Source organism: Cajanus cajan, chromosome 6 (genome assembly GCF_000230855.2).
Source record: "Cajanus cajan strain Asha chromosome 6, NIPB_CcT2T_4, whole genome shotgun sequence".
NCBI lineage: Eukaryota > Viridiplantae > Streptophyta > Magnoliopsida > Fabales > Fabaceae > Cajanus > Cajanus cajan.
The window spans coordinates 44,239,847-44,254,870 of record NC_138522.1 but is presented as its reverse complement, the minus strand read 5'-3'; the positions used below and the strand labels follow the sequence as shown (position 1 = coordinate 44,254,870).

At 34.0% G+C, this 15,024-nt stretch overlaps 1 protein-coding gene across 3 annotated transcripts; it reads left to right on the top strand.

Moving 5' to 3' along the window:
* Positions 1-5,400: 5,400 nt before the first annotated feature.
* Positions 5,401-14,875, top strand: LOC109795905 (sucrose transport protein SUC4). Of its 3 annotated transcripts, XM_029270887.2 has the most exons (6): positions 5,465-7,058; positions 9,885-10,624; positions 11,095-11,158; positions 11,236-11,279; positions 13,768-13,927; positions 14,260-14,875. In XM_029270887.2, the coding sequence occupies exons 1-5, from the start codon at positions 6,554-6,556 to the stop codon at positions 13,924-13,926; spliced, it is 1,512 nt and encodes a 503-aa protein (XP_029126720.1). In that variant the 5' UTR covers positions 5,465-6,553; the 3' UTR covers position 13,927; positions 14,260-14,875. The 3 variants fall into 3 exon arrangements, with proteins under 3 accessions (XP_082933283.1, XP_029126720.1, XP_082933284.1); XM_083077157.1 differs by lacking the exons at positions 13,768-13,927; positions 14,260-14,875 and adding an exon at positions 12,467-13,739 and having other exon boundaries at positions 5,401-7,058; XM_083077158.1 differs by having other exon boundaries at positions 5,467-7,058; positions 13,768-14,875.
* Positions 14,876-15,024: the final 149 nt, after the last annotated feature.

The window sequence follows — 15,024 nt, the reverse complement described above, 5'->3', positions numbered from 1 at the left end:
AATTTAAAATTATTCTTTATCTCATTATAGTCACCAAATAAAAAAAAAACATTGATATAACTTTTTTTTTCATCCCTTTGTTGTCTTCCCTCTTTTAGCGTATCTTTTTTATGTCTTTCCCAATTGTACAGTACCATGAAGTTATTGTCCCATTAGATTAGAATCTAGGTGCATCACGATGGCACAATTAGATGGTGCGAATAATATGAGAGAAGACATGCTTTTCACTTTCACAAAGGAGCCAAATAAAATTGTCGGTCAATAGTCAATAATGGTCCTTTCGATGGTGACAATCCAGCATTGACCAGCCTATAAGAGGTGATGATAAACTTGTTAGAATAGACAAATTCCAAATTCATGATAACTATACCTTATTCATATTATCTAGCGATTAAATAAAATCCTATTAATATAGTTAATGAGACCGACTTTGATATCATGGAATAAATTACATTTTAGTTTTTTTTATTTTACTTTTTAATTTTTAAATTATTTATTTTGATCATTTTTTTTTTAAATTTAGGTTAATTCAATCCTTTTAATTCTTTTTAAGTGATTCAAAATTCAAAATTTATTTCATAAGAAAAATTATTAAATGTAATTAAAGTTCAAACTAAAAATTTTACAAACATTATAAAAATTAATTTTTTTTAAATTATTTTTATAATTTTTTAATTATTTATGTGATATATTTTTAAAAATTATTAAACAATAATGAATATGTATATATCATGTTACGAAAGAAAAATATTAAAGTATTCCCACACATTAAAAAAAAAAAAACTTGACAACTATTTAGATTAGTTTAGTGATAAGGAAGTTAAAGTCAAATGTATATAATTTTAAGTTAAAATTCTAGTTTTATCATCATAATTATAATAAATAAAATAAAATAAGAACTCAAATTCATAATATAAGAATTAATAACTACTAGGGTTAGTTTAGTAGTTGAGTGGGGAAAGATTGGAATAGTTAAAAGTATGAGGACCTAGGTTCAATCCTCGTTACGATCACCTTTGTAATATTTTCTATCTTTAAAAAAAATAATATAAAAATTAATTATACAACACGTGTTTTAATAATAACACTATATAAAGAAAATCACTGATTGCATTTAATAATAATAATAATAATAATAATAATACTTATATCTCGAAATCACATTACTTCTTAACTGATATATGTTGAGCAACGTAGATCTATTTAGGACTCGTTTATTGATCATAATATAGAATAGAATAATTATTATATCCTATAATTTGTCGTTTGTTACGTCTCATGATATAATAATATTATCTTATCTTTTTATTTTAATGCCAAAACAAAAAAATTCTGGGTACTTAATCGTGATACTATTACATTTTCAATAATTATAATAATAATAAAAAAAAAAGAATACTTAAATCTGAAGATCCTATTTGACCAGATTATAACTGAATTCTCGTAATTTATACTATTAATAAAAGAATTATTTATTTAATACACATTTGTTTGAACAATTTTTTAAGATTATTTATTTAAATACACATTTGTTTGAACAATTTTTTTCCGTATATATAATATTTTAAATTATTTTTTCTCTCTATTATTTTTTAAAAACAATTCTCAAAACTACAATTATCTAAAAAGTGTCGTCTAATTATTAATCGTTCACTCATATTTTATTTATGTTTTAATAAATAAAAAACGGATGTACAAAGTACTTTTTTATACTAATTATAATAATTAGTTTTAAAATATAAAGACAACATAAATTACGAGGTATCCCTTTTCCACTAAAAAACCATAATCCTATGAAAAGATAAGCTGAATAAAAAGTTGAACACACGTAATAAAATTTATACAATAAAATTAGTGATAAATGTTTATTGAGTGGATGTAAGATTCCACATTCATATCGGAAAATTTAGTGATAAATGTTTTTCTTTTAGATCATTTTTACAACTTTTTGGTTTAAATATATTATTTTTAAGTTAGGCCAATTGATATAAATAAAAGAAAATAAAATATACAGCAATAGTATAAAGTGATTTCTACAAATTATAATTGATAAATTAATTGATTTTAATAATAACTACTTTAAAAAACATGTAAAATAAAAAATATTTTTAATTAATTAATAATATAAAAAATTACATTAATAATGCGTGCTTATAAACTCTACAAATAAATACAAATGAAAAATTGTTTTGAAGCAAATAAAAGCAGATGAAAAAGAAAGAGTATCCGTCAAATACTCAAATTAGAGCCATTGTTAATGATGGGCTAAACAGTATCCATCAAATTGGAGCCCAGGTAAAATGGGCCTAACTATGGTTTTCCAATTTCTTGGAAGAGGAAATATGAACTGTAACAAGAAGAAAATTACCATTAGGTTGTACTCTGAACGCACATAAAAATAATATTTAAAATTTCAAAGGATTTTTATCAAACTTTAAACCAAATAAATACTAATATTTTGAAAACATAAATAATATTGAATATTTTCTTTATCTAGTGTAACGACCCGGCTGGTCACTACACGCGGCACAGCACACTAGAAACACCGCACAGAAAAGAACAAGTGTATACATATAGGGTCTAGAATATATACATATACATGCTCCAATATGAACAGAGTTAAAGTGTACAAAAATACAATCAAGTGCTACTACCCCAAGTAGCTCAACCACAAAACAATCACAAAAGAGATCAGCTCCGCCGGTCCGCTGAAGACTCACCACTAGTCACCCACCTATCCATGCTCTGCTCCCATACATAGTATGATCATCGCAGTCCAAACCACATGGAAACAACAAAGGGTAAGCTAGTGAACAGAAACAACATATATATATATATATATATATATATATATAATATGTGAATAGTAAACAGCTACACCTATCAGCACATCAATCAACACATCAATCAGCTTAACAAAAATGACTTAAAATACCACAACATTCAGCAATAACAGCACCGACATAGCGGCTATAACAGCATAAACAGCAATAAAACATATAATGCATCGTCACGCATATCAGCTCAGAGATCTCCTACAACAGCTCCTATCAGCACGGAGCACAGCACTACATAGCAGCAATAACACAACACTCAAGTGGCTATAATAGCACTGCATAGCGGCAATAACAGCACCGACTTAGCGGCTATAACAGCACCACAATAGTGGCTAATAACAGCACACAACTCATCATTATACAGCACAGCCAAACAACTCACAGCCCAGCTAACACAGCTCACATCACAGCACAGCAATATCAACATACAGCAATAGCGGCTTACAACTCAGCTAAACAACTTACAGCACAGTAATATCAGCATACAGCAATAGCGGCTTACAGCTCAGCTAAACAACTTACAACACATCAATATACATCTATTACAGCTTAACATCGTATTTCAGCATTATCATCTAGTCAGCACAACATATTCATCAATTATAGCTCAACTCAGCATAAAACAACATTTATCAGCAATTTCAGCATTATCATCTAGTCAGCACATCATATTCATCAATTTCAGCTTAACACAGCCTAAAACAGCATCTATCAAAATCATCACTCAGCTCAACAACATTCAACACAGTTCAGCTTTTCATCATACGACATTAACAACATTAATCAGCATAAACAACATTATCAACAGCATGATCTACAACTTTACAATATACAACATACATCATATTCAACACATAATACGGCTCATCCATCTTGTTTACAACTCATTTATCTTGTCAAATTACCACCCAGACAACACCAATCAACCTAAACACCTAAAATAAGTTCCAACTCAACCAAATCACTAACTGTGAAATGACAACCTTCACCTAAAATAGCGTATCAGGAGCTATGATACTCCTACCATGCTCATCCTTATCTCATATGAAAGATAAGAAGATTTAATACAACTCTCAAGAAGACACCAAGTCCAAATTCCTTCATCTACCTTGTTAAAAATTCTAAAAATCGCAACAGCTATAAGCAATGCTGGCAGCTTGACCCCTCTTCACTATAACAGCCATATCTGGAGTTCTATAACTCCTTTTTGGGTGATTCCAACGCCATTGGAAAGCTAAGATCCAAGGCTACAACTTTGATGAAGACTTTAAGACCAAATTCGGTCATCAAGACCCACCGCTGCAGCGCCCAATCCAGCGCTTTAGCTGCAACTCTCTACCAGTTCAGTTTGCCTTCCACAGCCATGGCTGCAGATCCACGGCCATAGCTGCAAGTTTCTGCCACTTCAATTTTTCTCCACAGCTATGGCTGCAAAACCACAGCCATGGCTGCAAGTCTCTGCCATCACGTTTTTCCTTCCCACGGCTATGACTGCGAATCCACGGCTATAGCTGTGGGTTCCTGCAAGTACATTTTTCTTCCACGGCTATAGCTGTGATTCCACGGCTATAACTGTGGGTTTCTGAACTTCCAAAAATCTCCATGGATTTCACCTTCGCTTTCACTCAAAACCTCCATGAACTTGCAATCCAAGGAGACCCAAACCATGCTACAACTTAAATGCAATACTACCAACCACATGCAACCCAAAAACCGCAAGAATCACAACATGCATGCATCCAAAACTCAAGAAGAAAAATCATCAATGTCCAACCTTCCATCAATAAACCAAAAACCCCAACTTTACCAACATGCAACCAACACAACCAGAAAATCCCCAAATTTTATCCAACCCCGAAAACACATTTTCCTTCAAGACAGCCCATGAATCAGCCAACATCAAACATCTCATGAGTTTCTAAACTCATTTCCAACCAATCCAAGTGAAAACTAGCTTCCCTTACCTCGGTGTGAGGGAGGAGACGAATATGTGTTATTTTGCACATTTTATAAACAAAGTTATGAAAAAAATATATAATTTATGAAGGATGATGTTTCTAATGATGTATGCACCGATTATGTGTTATTTTGCAAGGTTGTTAATATAACTTTTATACTTTTTTAATGCGTGTTAAATTTTATACCAGTTATTATTATAAAAATGTACATTTAAGATAATTTATAATAGTATTTTTTTTAGAATTAACCACATAGTATAAATTTTTTATATATTAATAATTAATCATATTTTTTTAGTAGTGTTATGTCATTTATTTATTTAATCAAATTAAAAAAAAATTAATTAGAAGGGTTGAAAATCTGACCCAAACGGGCCTAAAGAGGAAAAGAACTTTTGGCCCTCCAGTGACCCCAATGGATGCCTTTGTTTTAAAGTTCTGAAGTTTTGAACGAGTGGTTGTACGTGTAGCAGTTACAAGAGAGTTCATGCGTGAATGAGGCCTGAATTGTTTATCAGCTTTTTCGCTACGTTGAGGCGGTGGCTCGTTTGATTAAGAGGAGTTGATATCCTTCTTCATCCATTACTTATAAATAATTTATATTATATTTTTCTAATTTTTATTCTAATAAAAATTGTTTATACTATACTTTTTTTTTTACTTATACTATGCTTTTTGTTTCAATGGGAATTTCCATAATAATATAGGCTGTTTTCACGAAATAATTTCACAAAATAAGAATCGTTACTTCATCAAGCATCGGGAGAAATTATTCTTTTTAACTTTGATACTACATCACTCAACTTCAACGAGACTTCTAGTAAACTACGACAAGCAATAATTCAAACAATTTCCGTTAGAGTTGCTCTAGCGCAAACTTTCTGGTTACGGAGGAAAATTCGAACTTAGAAGAGTGTTCTAGCAATTATTTTTCTCAAGCTTGAAGTTAATGTTTTTGTGGCCAGACAAGATTGGGCTGTCATGCCCCTATTCTTACTTCATTTTAGAGCCCACTAATTTGGCAAGTTGTCATATGTCATATTGGATCAAATTCAGTGTTAGGTGTTAATCTACTCCAGCTCGTATCCCTCAGGATTTTGACACACAAATGAACGCGCTGCAATGGTCCTGAATCCAATGATTCTATCTTTTACATTGCATGTATTTATTATCTATATATATCTGGCACTACCACTAGTTGCATATGTCAGTTGTTTTATCTGATCCACACTGGCATCGCAAGAAAAAAATTTCTACCTCTATGCCCTTCTTAAAATCATTCATAATTCATTGTATGATTTTTGAAAGGAAAATTATGGAGTACGTCTAATATTATTTTTTATTGTAATTATTTATTTTTATTTTTATTTTAATTTAATATTTTTAAATTTATTTATTCACAATTTGAGGTATCAAAATCCGTATTTTCATTATATTTACTTTACGTGTCCGTAAACACATCCAGTTTAACTTGACATGTGTTCTATAGAAGGGTAAGGTTGTCATTGGACAATCCTAACTAAAAGTAACGGTGGATTGGGAGAAGGAAAACGAGGGAAAGCAGTTAAAGAAACGGTTGGTGTCGAAAGGAAAGAAGAGGGATCCGTAAATTCCTTCCCATTGACACAGTCTCACTCTCTCTCTCTCTCTCTCCGGGTCTTGCGCGATGCCCTATGGAAACGCTCACACGCGAGATTGCGAACAAGCTAGAGAGGGAAACAGAAAGGGGCTGGGAAGTTGGAACAGTGTTGAGACACAATGGCGAATCCCGAAACCCAACGTCACCGCACACGCCGAAACCGCCGCTCCAAACCCCGGCCGCCGGCGGGAAAGGATAGGGTTCCGCTGAAGCTGCTGCTGCGGGTGGCGTCGGTTGCCGGTGGCATTCAGTTTGGCTGGGCCCTGCAGCTCTCTCTTCTCACGCCCTACGTGCAGCAGCTCGGGATCCCGCACGTGTGGGCCAGCATCATATGGCTCTGTGGGCCTCTCTCTGGGCTCCTCGTCCAGCCCCTTGTGGGCCACTTGAGCGACCGCTGCACCAGCCGCTTCGGCCGCCGGAGGCCCTTTATTTTGGGCGGAGCATTGGCGATCATCGTCTCTGTTCTAATCATCGGTCACTCCGCCGACATTGGGTGGTGGTTCGGCGACACCACCAAACATCGCCCCTGGGCTGTGGGCGTTTTTATTTTCGGCTTTTGGATTTTGGACGTCGCTAACAACGTCACTCAGGGCCCTTGTAGAGCTTTGCTTGGTGATCTCACTTGTAAGTTTCTCCTCCCTGTCAATTTCCCTTTCTAGTTAACCTTTCATCCTTAAATATTAATTGCATGTTTGTTTTTTTCCTCCCATTATAATTCTCTGAGTATAAGTAGGCTTTCATATTCAGTTTGGCACCAACATGGTTGTTATTTAGAGTGATTATTATTATTAAAGTAACTTGTCAAGGAAACACTTTAAATCTACTAAATCCATGAGCTAACTATAATGGCTACTTATTACATTAAATTGGGCACTAGGTCTCCCAATTTTCAGCGTATTAAATTCTGTGACACAGTTGTAGATGAAAATTTGGGGTCTGTTAGATAAACTTTCCACAAAAAAAAAAAAAAAAAAATATATATATATATATATATATATATGAAGAAAAATAAAATAAACTTCTCCGTAAGTTGAAACTAGCTTATGCATAAGTTAAAGTAAGATTTTAAATCAAAATATTGATAATTTAGTTATTAGTGACATTTGCTATAGGCCTACAGAAGATGGGGTTTGGGTCTTATCATCTTAGTAATTTTATGTCTAAAATCATTTCTTAGGTTAATGAATTGTAATTGTGTTCCTCTTGTCTAGGTTATGAAGAGTAATTTTATGTCCAAAATCATTTCTTAGGTTAATGAAGTTCATTTCTTTGTTAGATTTCTCTTTTGGAGAATTGGACACCTAATGTATCTGAAGGTAAATTATCTTTCTGACATTAGATTTTGAATGGATCTTTATGTGGAGGATCTTTCTTGCTTTCTATTTTGCATCATTCTTCCATTCTAAACTACTATGATAATATGGACTCTGCCATGTTTCAGAACTCATACTTTAAAACAGGCTACATCATGAAATATTTTCTGTTAAAATTCAGAGGTTTTGACACGTGTAAGGAGGGCACACTGTTATGTTAGTGTGTCATAGATGCTGTTATCTAGTATCTATGGTTGGCAAGAGACTTCAGGATGCTGATAGGGAGGTTTCTATTCCTGAACTTACTAAGCGGCATGAACATGACTATATAAGCCTATCTATGATATTTGGTGCATGTTATCACTTCAAGGAAAATCTTTGGTACAAATGTAGAGATCTTTTTGCAATCTCTTCAATTTAGGAGCCATCCAGAGTCCTCATAGTACTTAGTGTCTAAGTCTACTCTGGACTATTCAAGAGACTTTTAGAAGCCAAGGAGCGGATTTTTTTTTTCTTCAAGTTTTGGGGGATAAGGGAGGTTGCTTTAGGAAGTGGCCATGTACTATCTCGAGGGGTTAGCATTGTCATTGTCTTGTAAAGAGTATTTTGACCATCTTCGTAACTAATGTGGTACATCTTAACACATCCTTTCATGCCTAGGGTTGGACTTTTAGAACGTGAAGTTTGCAAGACTATACATCTGTTGGTGATCTAACATTGAGATTGAATAGGTGTTGTTACCATGTTAATTTTAGAGGGGAAGATTTAAGATGGAGTTACTAAATGGAAAAAGAGAATATTTTAGAGACAAGAACTGAATGAAAAGGCTTTGTTATATTTAGTTGAACTTGAATGCTATGTTGAACATCAATACATGTAGACTCTTAATAGACTAAGGGGAACTTTTTCCTTGGCTAAAAGTAAATGGGTACAACTTCCTAGATACATGAATTTGCAACTCCTCAAATACACAACCCTACTGTTTCTTAAGTACATTAAGCATTGTTATTTACACTGAACACTCTAAATAGCAATTTGTTGGAGTGTCACCAGCAGTTGCGGTCACTGGACAATGTTGCTTGGATGGCTTGATGGCAGAGGAAAAGGCCAGTGGAAAAGAAGGGAAAAATAAAGAATAAAGCTACTGAAATCAAAACAGTGGAGCAGAAGTTTGACGCGATAGTCACAGTGGATGCTACTACTTCAATACTATATTGTTAATGGATGAACCTAACTCAGCACCAAAAGCTAGTTCAAGGGGAGAGAATTTCCCATGTCTTATAAGGAGTATTTTGGTCATATTTCTAACCAATTTGGGACATCTTAACATAGATAAATATTTTATTATATTCATGCAAACAAAAATTTATATGGGATTGTACTGGTCTGTCCTTGGCTGGGGTGGGCCCTGCATCCCATCTGAGATCTAGATTTGCTAAATTTTAAGAGAAAGAAGAATCTCTTACGAAAAGATAAAGATATGATGCATACATGACTTCTCATGCCCCATAAGCTGCATTATCTTACCTAGTTCCCATGTATTTGGTTCCATATTTTTAAAGCTAGATAATGTATCATGTAGGTAGGAAATATATTTTCTTCCGGGATGGTTCTATTCCTTTTGTTTGTCTTTATTCTAAAGTTTTCCAGCTGAAGAAAACTGTCTCATAAAATTTGAAATAGAAAATTCAGCATCAAACATTGGTGAACGTATGAAAACACAAATACTGTACCAGATTCTTGGCAGGAAATATATTTTCTTCAATCCTATGTTTGTCAACGGTAGGAAAGGATAACCAAAAATGAATAAAATGATCCCAATAAACGTGGGTAAGTTCTGCATCAATTATTACCTGCATTTCTTTCTACCAGATGTTTGTATGCTTGATATGTACTTCTGAATGCAGTTCTCAGTTAATTATCTTTTTGTTTTATCACATCTTGCTCCTGAATTCTTCTACAAATGTTCAATGTCTGAATAAAACTCCCCCCACACCCAAAAAAAAGAGGGAAAGATACAATTAGAATATTTTTTGTCAATTGTAATTTTTATGAAAAAAAAAAATATATCAGCAATGAAAAGCAGACAATACATTGACACACTTCATGTTTTGTTTATCTATCTTCAAAATGTTAGGCAAGGATCATCGAAGGACACGTGTTGCAAATTCTTATTTCTCCTTGTTTATGGCTATTGGTAATATTCTTGGATACGCTACTGGCTCATATAGTGGCTGGTACAGGGTCTTTACTTTTGCACTTACCCCGGCATGCAATATTAGTTGTGCAAATCTCAAGTCTGCTTTCTATCTCGACGTTGTTTTCATTGTTGTCACCACCTATATCAGCATTGTGTCAGCTCATGAAGTGCCCTTAAGTTCAAGTGGGGCACAACAAGTTGAAGAAGCAACAGGGGAATCAGGTGCTGCAGGAGAAGCTTTCCTGTGGGAGCTATTTGGGACTTTCAGATATTTTTCAACCCCTGTATGGACAATACTATCTGTTACTGCTCTAACATGGATTGGTTGGTTTCCATTTCTCCTATTTGATACTGATTGGATGGGCCGAGAAATTTATGGTGGTGAGCCAAATGAAGGCCCTAATTATGATGCTGGAGTTAGAATGGGGGCGGTTGGCTTATTGCTTAATTCAGTTGTTCTTGGAGTAACATCAGTACTCATGGAGAGGCTTTGCAGAAAGCGGGGGCCTGGGTTTGTGTGGGGAATCTCAAATATCCTAATGGCTGTCTGCTTTGTTGCAATGCTTGTTGTAACCTATGTGGCAAATTACATTGGCTATGTAGGCAAAGATCTACCACCAACTGGCATTGTGATAGCTGCATTGATAATCTTTACCATTCTTGGGTTTCCACTTGCAGTGAGTTGATCTATTTCCTACTAAAACCATTTTGTTTGTTCTTTTTTTTTTTTGTCAATATTGAAGGCACCCTTTCTGTCTCCTATTTTCCTTGAAACAAGACTCAAATTCTGACTTTTTGCATGTTTTCAGTGGGTCGTACATATGAAGTATCTTAATTGACTTGATTTTGGCTGCATGATCTTTTTAGCTCAAACTGACTTTCGTTCTCCTATGTTTCATAAAAGAAACAGTAGTATTATGTTCTTCGATTTTTCTTTTAAAAAATCTCGGTGGCTCAAAGTGTTGTGACTCTATCTTGGCAGCAGTCTGCTTATCTCAATCTGGCATATTTTCTATTCGTTTTAAGAATCATGATGTGTCACAAATGAAAATTTGGAAACGGTCCCATTAATTTTACCCAAGTTTGTGTTTATATTATTTGAGAGTTCTATGTAATTTAATTTGACTTCTTATATCAATTATTTCAGATCACTTACAGCGTTCCATATGCCTTGATTTCCACTCATATTCAGTCATTGGGGCTTGGTCAAGGTGGGCAAGATTGAAGCCTTATTCTTTCTTAGATATGTGATTTTAGGACTATTTATATTAAGTGTTGGTATTTTCAGGATTGTCAATGGGAGTCCTAAATCTTGCAATAGTGATCCCACAGGTATTGCTCTGCATTCCTTTTTAAATTATCCTTATTTATTTGTGTTTCTTTAGTTGGGGGTGGGGGCGGTGTTGAGATCCAAACAATGTTCTATGATATTGTTTGACATTCCAAGTAAATGTTAATGCGAACGTTTTCAACTTCAACTCTGTTGAGAAGAGAAAACAAAAGACATTATTAAATTTGCATGTCAACGCACACAACAACTTATGAAAAACCCCATAAAGGCGATGAGTATCCTTGATGTAAAGAACCTTTGCCCATTCCCAAACTTATGAAAAGTTCTCGTGAGCATGAAATATCTCCTGCTAAGAGGGTTGAATGGTGAACACTACACAACTAGACATCAAGAATTTCATATCTTAGATTTTGGGTCTAACTTATCCCCACAAAACCAGTTTGTAAGGTGATTGGTGAGAGGTGCCTAAGCTTTATAAGCTTTTATTAACAACTATCTCTAGTCAATATGAAACTTGAAATTTTTTCAATACACCCTCTCACTTGGTATTATTCAACTTGATGCATAAATAAAATGATCAGCTGTTCAATAATGGATTTAGAATAGGCCTTAATACTATTTAGAATTTAGGTTTTAGTCTAACACGACCTTAAAAGTTAGCTCACGAAGTGAGGGTTTAGGATAGGCTTTGATACCATTAAACATTGATGGACAGTGATTGGGAAGGCACAAAATAGGGTCATTTCTTCTTATGAGGCTCTAGATACCATGTTGAGAAGAAGAGAAAATAAGTGGCAACTGAATCCATGTGTGAATGTACACAAGAATGTTTATTATTTTATATGACACTAGTAATAGTTACAGTAAAAATAATTGTCTGATTACTATAATTATGTAAATTGTAGGATTGTCAAAATATCATAGTTAGACATCTACAACATCTAATGAACTCTAAAAATTTATTTAGTTAAATGTCAAAATAGTCTTGACTCTTGAGGAGTACAATCACAATTTCATATCACTTTATAAAAATGAAATATATAAAAAGAATAATCAATTCATTGATGTTGATCCGTGTCTTGGGACACCATTAATGGCAAAATGCAGTACAATTATTGGCTCTGATCTTGTACTGTGAATTTCCCTTAACCTAAACATGAAACGTGATTTATAGTTCTCTCCCAAGGTATTTTGCTGAGTAAAACTGAGCGCAGTAATTTTCATTCAGGGTTCAAATTGCCATCAACGGAGATGTCTTTTGACTTGGAAACAAAAAAATTGGCATGGGAACTGTGACAAAAATTTAGAGAGTCGTGTCATGCTTTATGCAGCAAAAAAAAAGTGTCAAGATATTTCTAATACAGGAATCCTTTTTAAAGGTGTCCATGCTTATGTTTTTTACTTTTATTTTGGTCAACTTATTCCCACTTTTCATCTGTACAGTGGAAGACAATTAAAAGCTGTCCATTATTACAAGAGTACAACAAGAATCTATTTCAAATAGGCACAAAAACAACCGACCTACCTAATTATTTTTTATCTCCAATAATCCCTTTGCATATATCTCGAGAAGATTTTATCATAGATATCGTGACCTAAGATTTTATATCTCATGAAAGATTATTAAGAAAGAATCCTCAAGAGTATGAGCCTGAGCCCGAAAACAAAAAAGTTAGGACAACTGCTAAAGCCTTTAAAATTAGTTGAAAGAAATTTAGATTGAAGGATACACAATTCGTTGAGAACTTCACATTGCCTACTATACAGGATGTGACCTCTGGAGAAACTATATATGTATGTCAATTAAATGCACTATACTGGGACTTGCATAATGGTCTATGTTCATTGGTTCAGGCTCTGCTTTGACTTTGCTCATTCATTATGAGCCCCAATTAATACCACTATGGAAAACCAATTCACGCTGCTGAAGAAAGTACATAAAATAACGATCTCAATGAATTCACTTTTCTTGATCCATCAAAGTCGGAAATTAGATATTGTTCGAGACAAAGTAGGGCAATAAGATTTAGGCAGAGTAGCCTGGCTATTTTGTACCGTCATATAGTTTAATGAAATTTTGATTTGTACTTTTGGTTTCTTCCAAATGCCACATTTTAAGTAACTGATTGACAGATTCCAATCAATCCAGTATACCTAAACTATAGAATTGTTTTTAAGGAATGTTAGTAACACATTAATACATTCTTTCTGACACAGTCTTATTAGTTGACACTTGACAATTATTGAAGGCTATGAAATCATGAATGGAGTTGATTAAATAATGAGTGGGATCCACACAATTTTTTGATTTCCAACAGATTTCAACCGATAGTAAAAATTGTGTTAGAAATAATATGTTGCTAACATTTCTCTTATTTTCAAATAATGAAGTTTATGAATTATTTTATAGTTCTAGCTAATGGTGATCTATATCTTCTATCAACGAAAACTGTGAAAGGGTCTTGTTTGTGCATAGGATTTTCATATATTTTGAGCTGCTGAGTTTATGCTTATCAATGTTTGAAATAGATGGTGGTGTCCTTGGGAAGTGGACCATGGGATCAGCTATTTGGTGGAGGAAATACTCCAGCCTTTGGTGTGGCAGCTGTTGCAGCCCTTGTCAGTGGATTCATAGCTGTCTTGGCTATTCCCCAATCTGGTGGTCAAAAGCCTAGAAGCCAAGTATGAGGTACCATGTTCTTTCTGCATTTGACAAGCATTTCTTTTAAAAGAGGGGTGATGAAAATGAACAGGTAGCAATAATTTGTAAATAGTTATGTTTTACTTCTGAGTGATTGTAGTCTTTTTTATTGAGCCTTCCATTAAACAAGATACCCCCCCTCCCCGGCCCAATCTTTGTCTAATATGAATAATTTATTACATGGATATGTTTTCATCTTATTGGTCATTATTTATAGCCGATGAGCTAACTTTTTAGTGCTATTAAATTTTCTGGGAATTTTGGAAGCTTTAGACTCTCTCCTTTGTCACCCTGATGAGTGAGTGGTCTGTTTAAAACAGTGAGAATGTTCTGCTTTGTTAACCATGAGGGACCCTCTACTGGCTGTAAGAAAGGATGTATTTTTTGATGTATAAGGAACAATGTAAAAGAAGCAATTCATATAGCACTACTTTTCCAACATCCTGGCAACTCAAATATAATCATAAAAGCTGTCACCAAAATACTGATTGGAAGATTATCTGCAATCAGTGGAGAATTTCTTCATTGTAAATCAGTACGATCTGCGTAAGATGTTGCTTTCAAAGGCTAATGCAGTGGGAAAGTAGTTGGGGGCATCTTCTCTAGGTTCCAAAATTACTCATGGGCAACATCCTCTTTCCGACCAAGATGAGTTGCTGCTGTTTGGGAATTATTCCACATGAAAAATTCTTTGTTTTGAAGCAATGCTGATTGTGCGTCGATGCTTCTTCAGGCATGATGTATTGGAATCTTAAAATTTGTGCGATTTGTTTGTATTAGTTAGATGAATGTGCTTAGTGGCCAACAGTGAATATGTTAATTGTGCTGATGGAAACCTTGATTGGGACACGGTTTTAATGCCCCATTTTTTTTTTCTGACACAGTATATTTCTTTTAAAATAAATCTTGAACGACGGGTTTGATTTATAATGGTCATTTAATGTGTACATTTAATTTATCTTGCTTCTTTTGAACATGGAATAAATTCTCGTTTTTAATACACTTCACAATTCATGAAAGTCTGATTTGCTTTCAATTCTTTGTACAATGGCTTTTACTAAGACTCAAAGAGCATTTAAAAATAT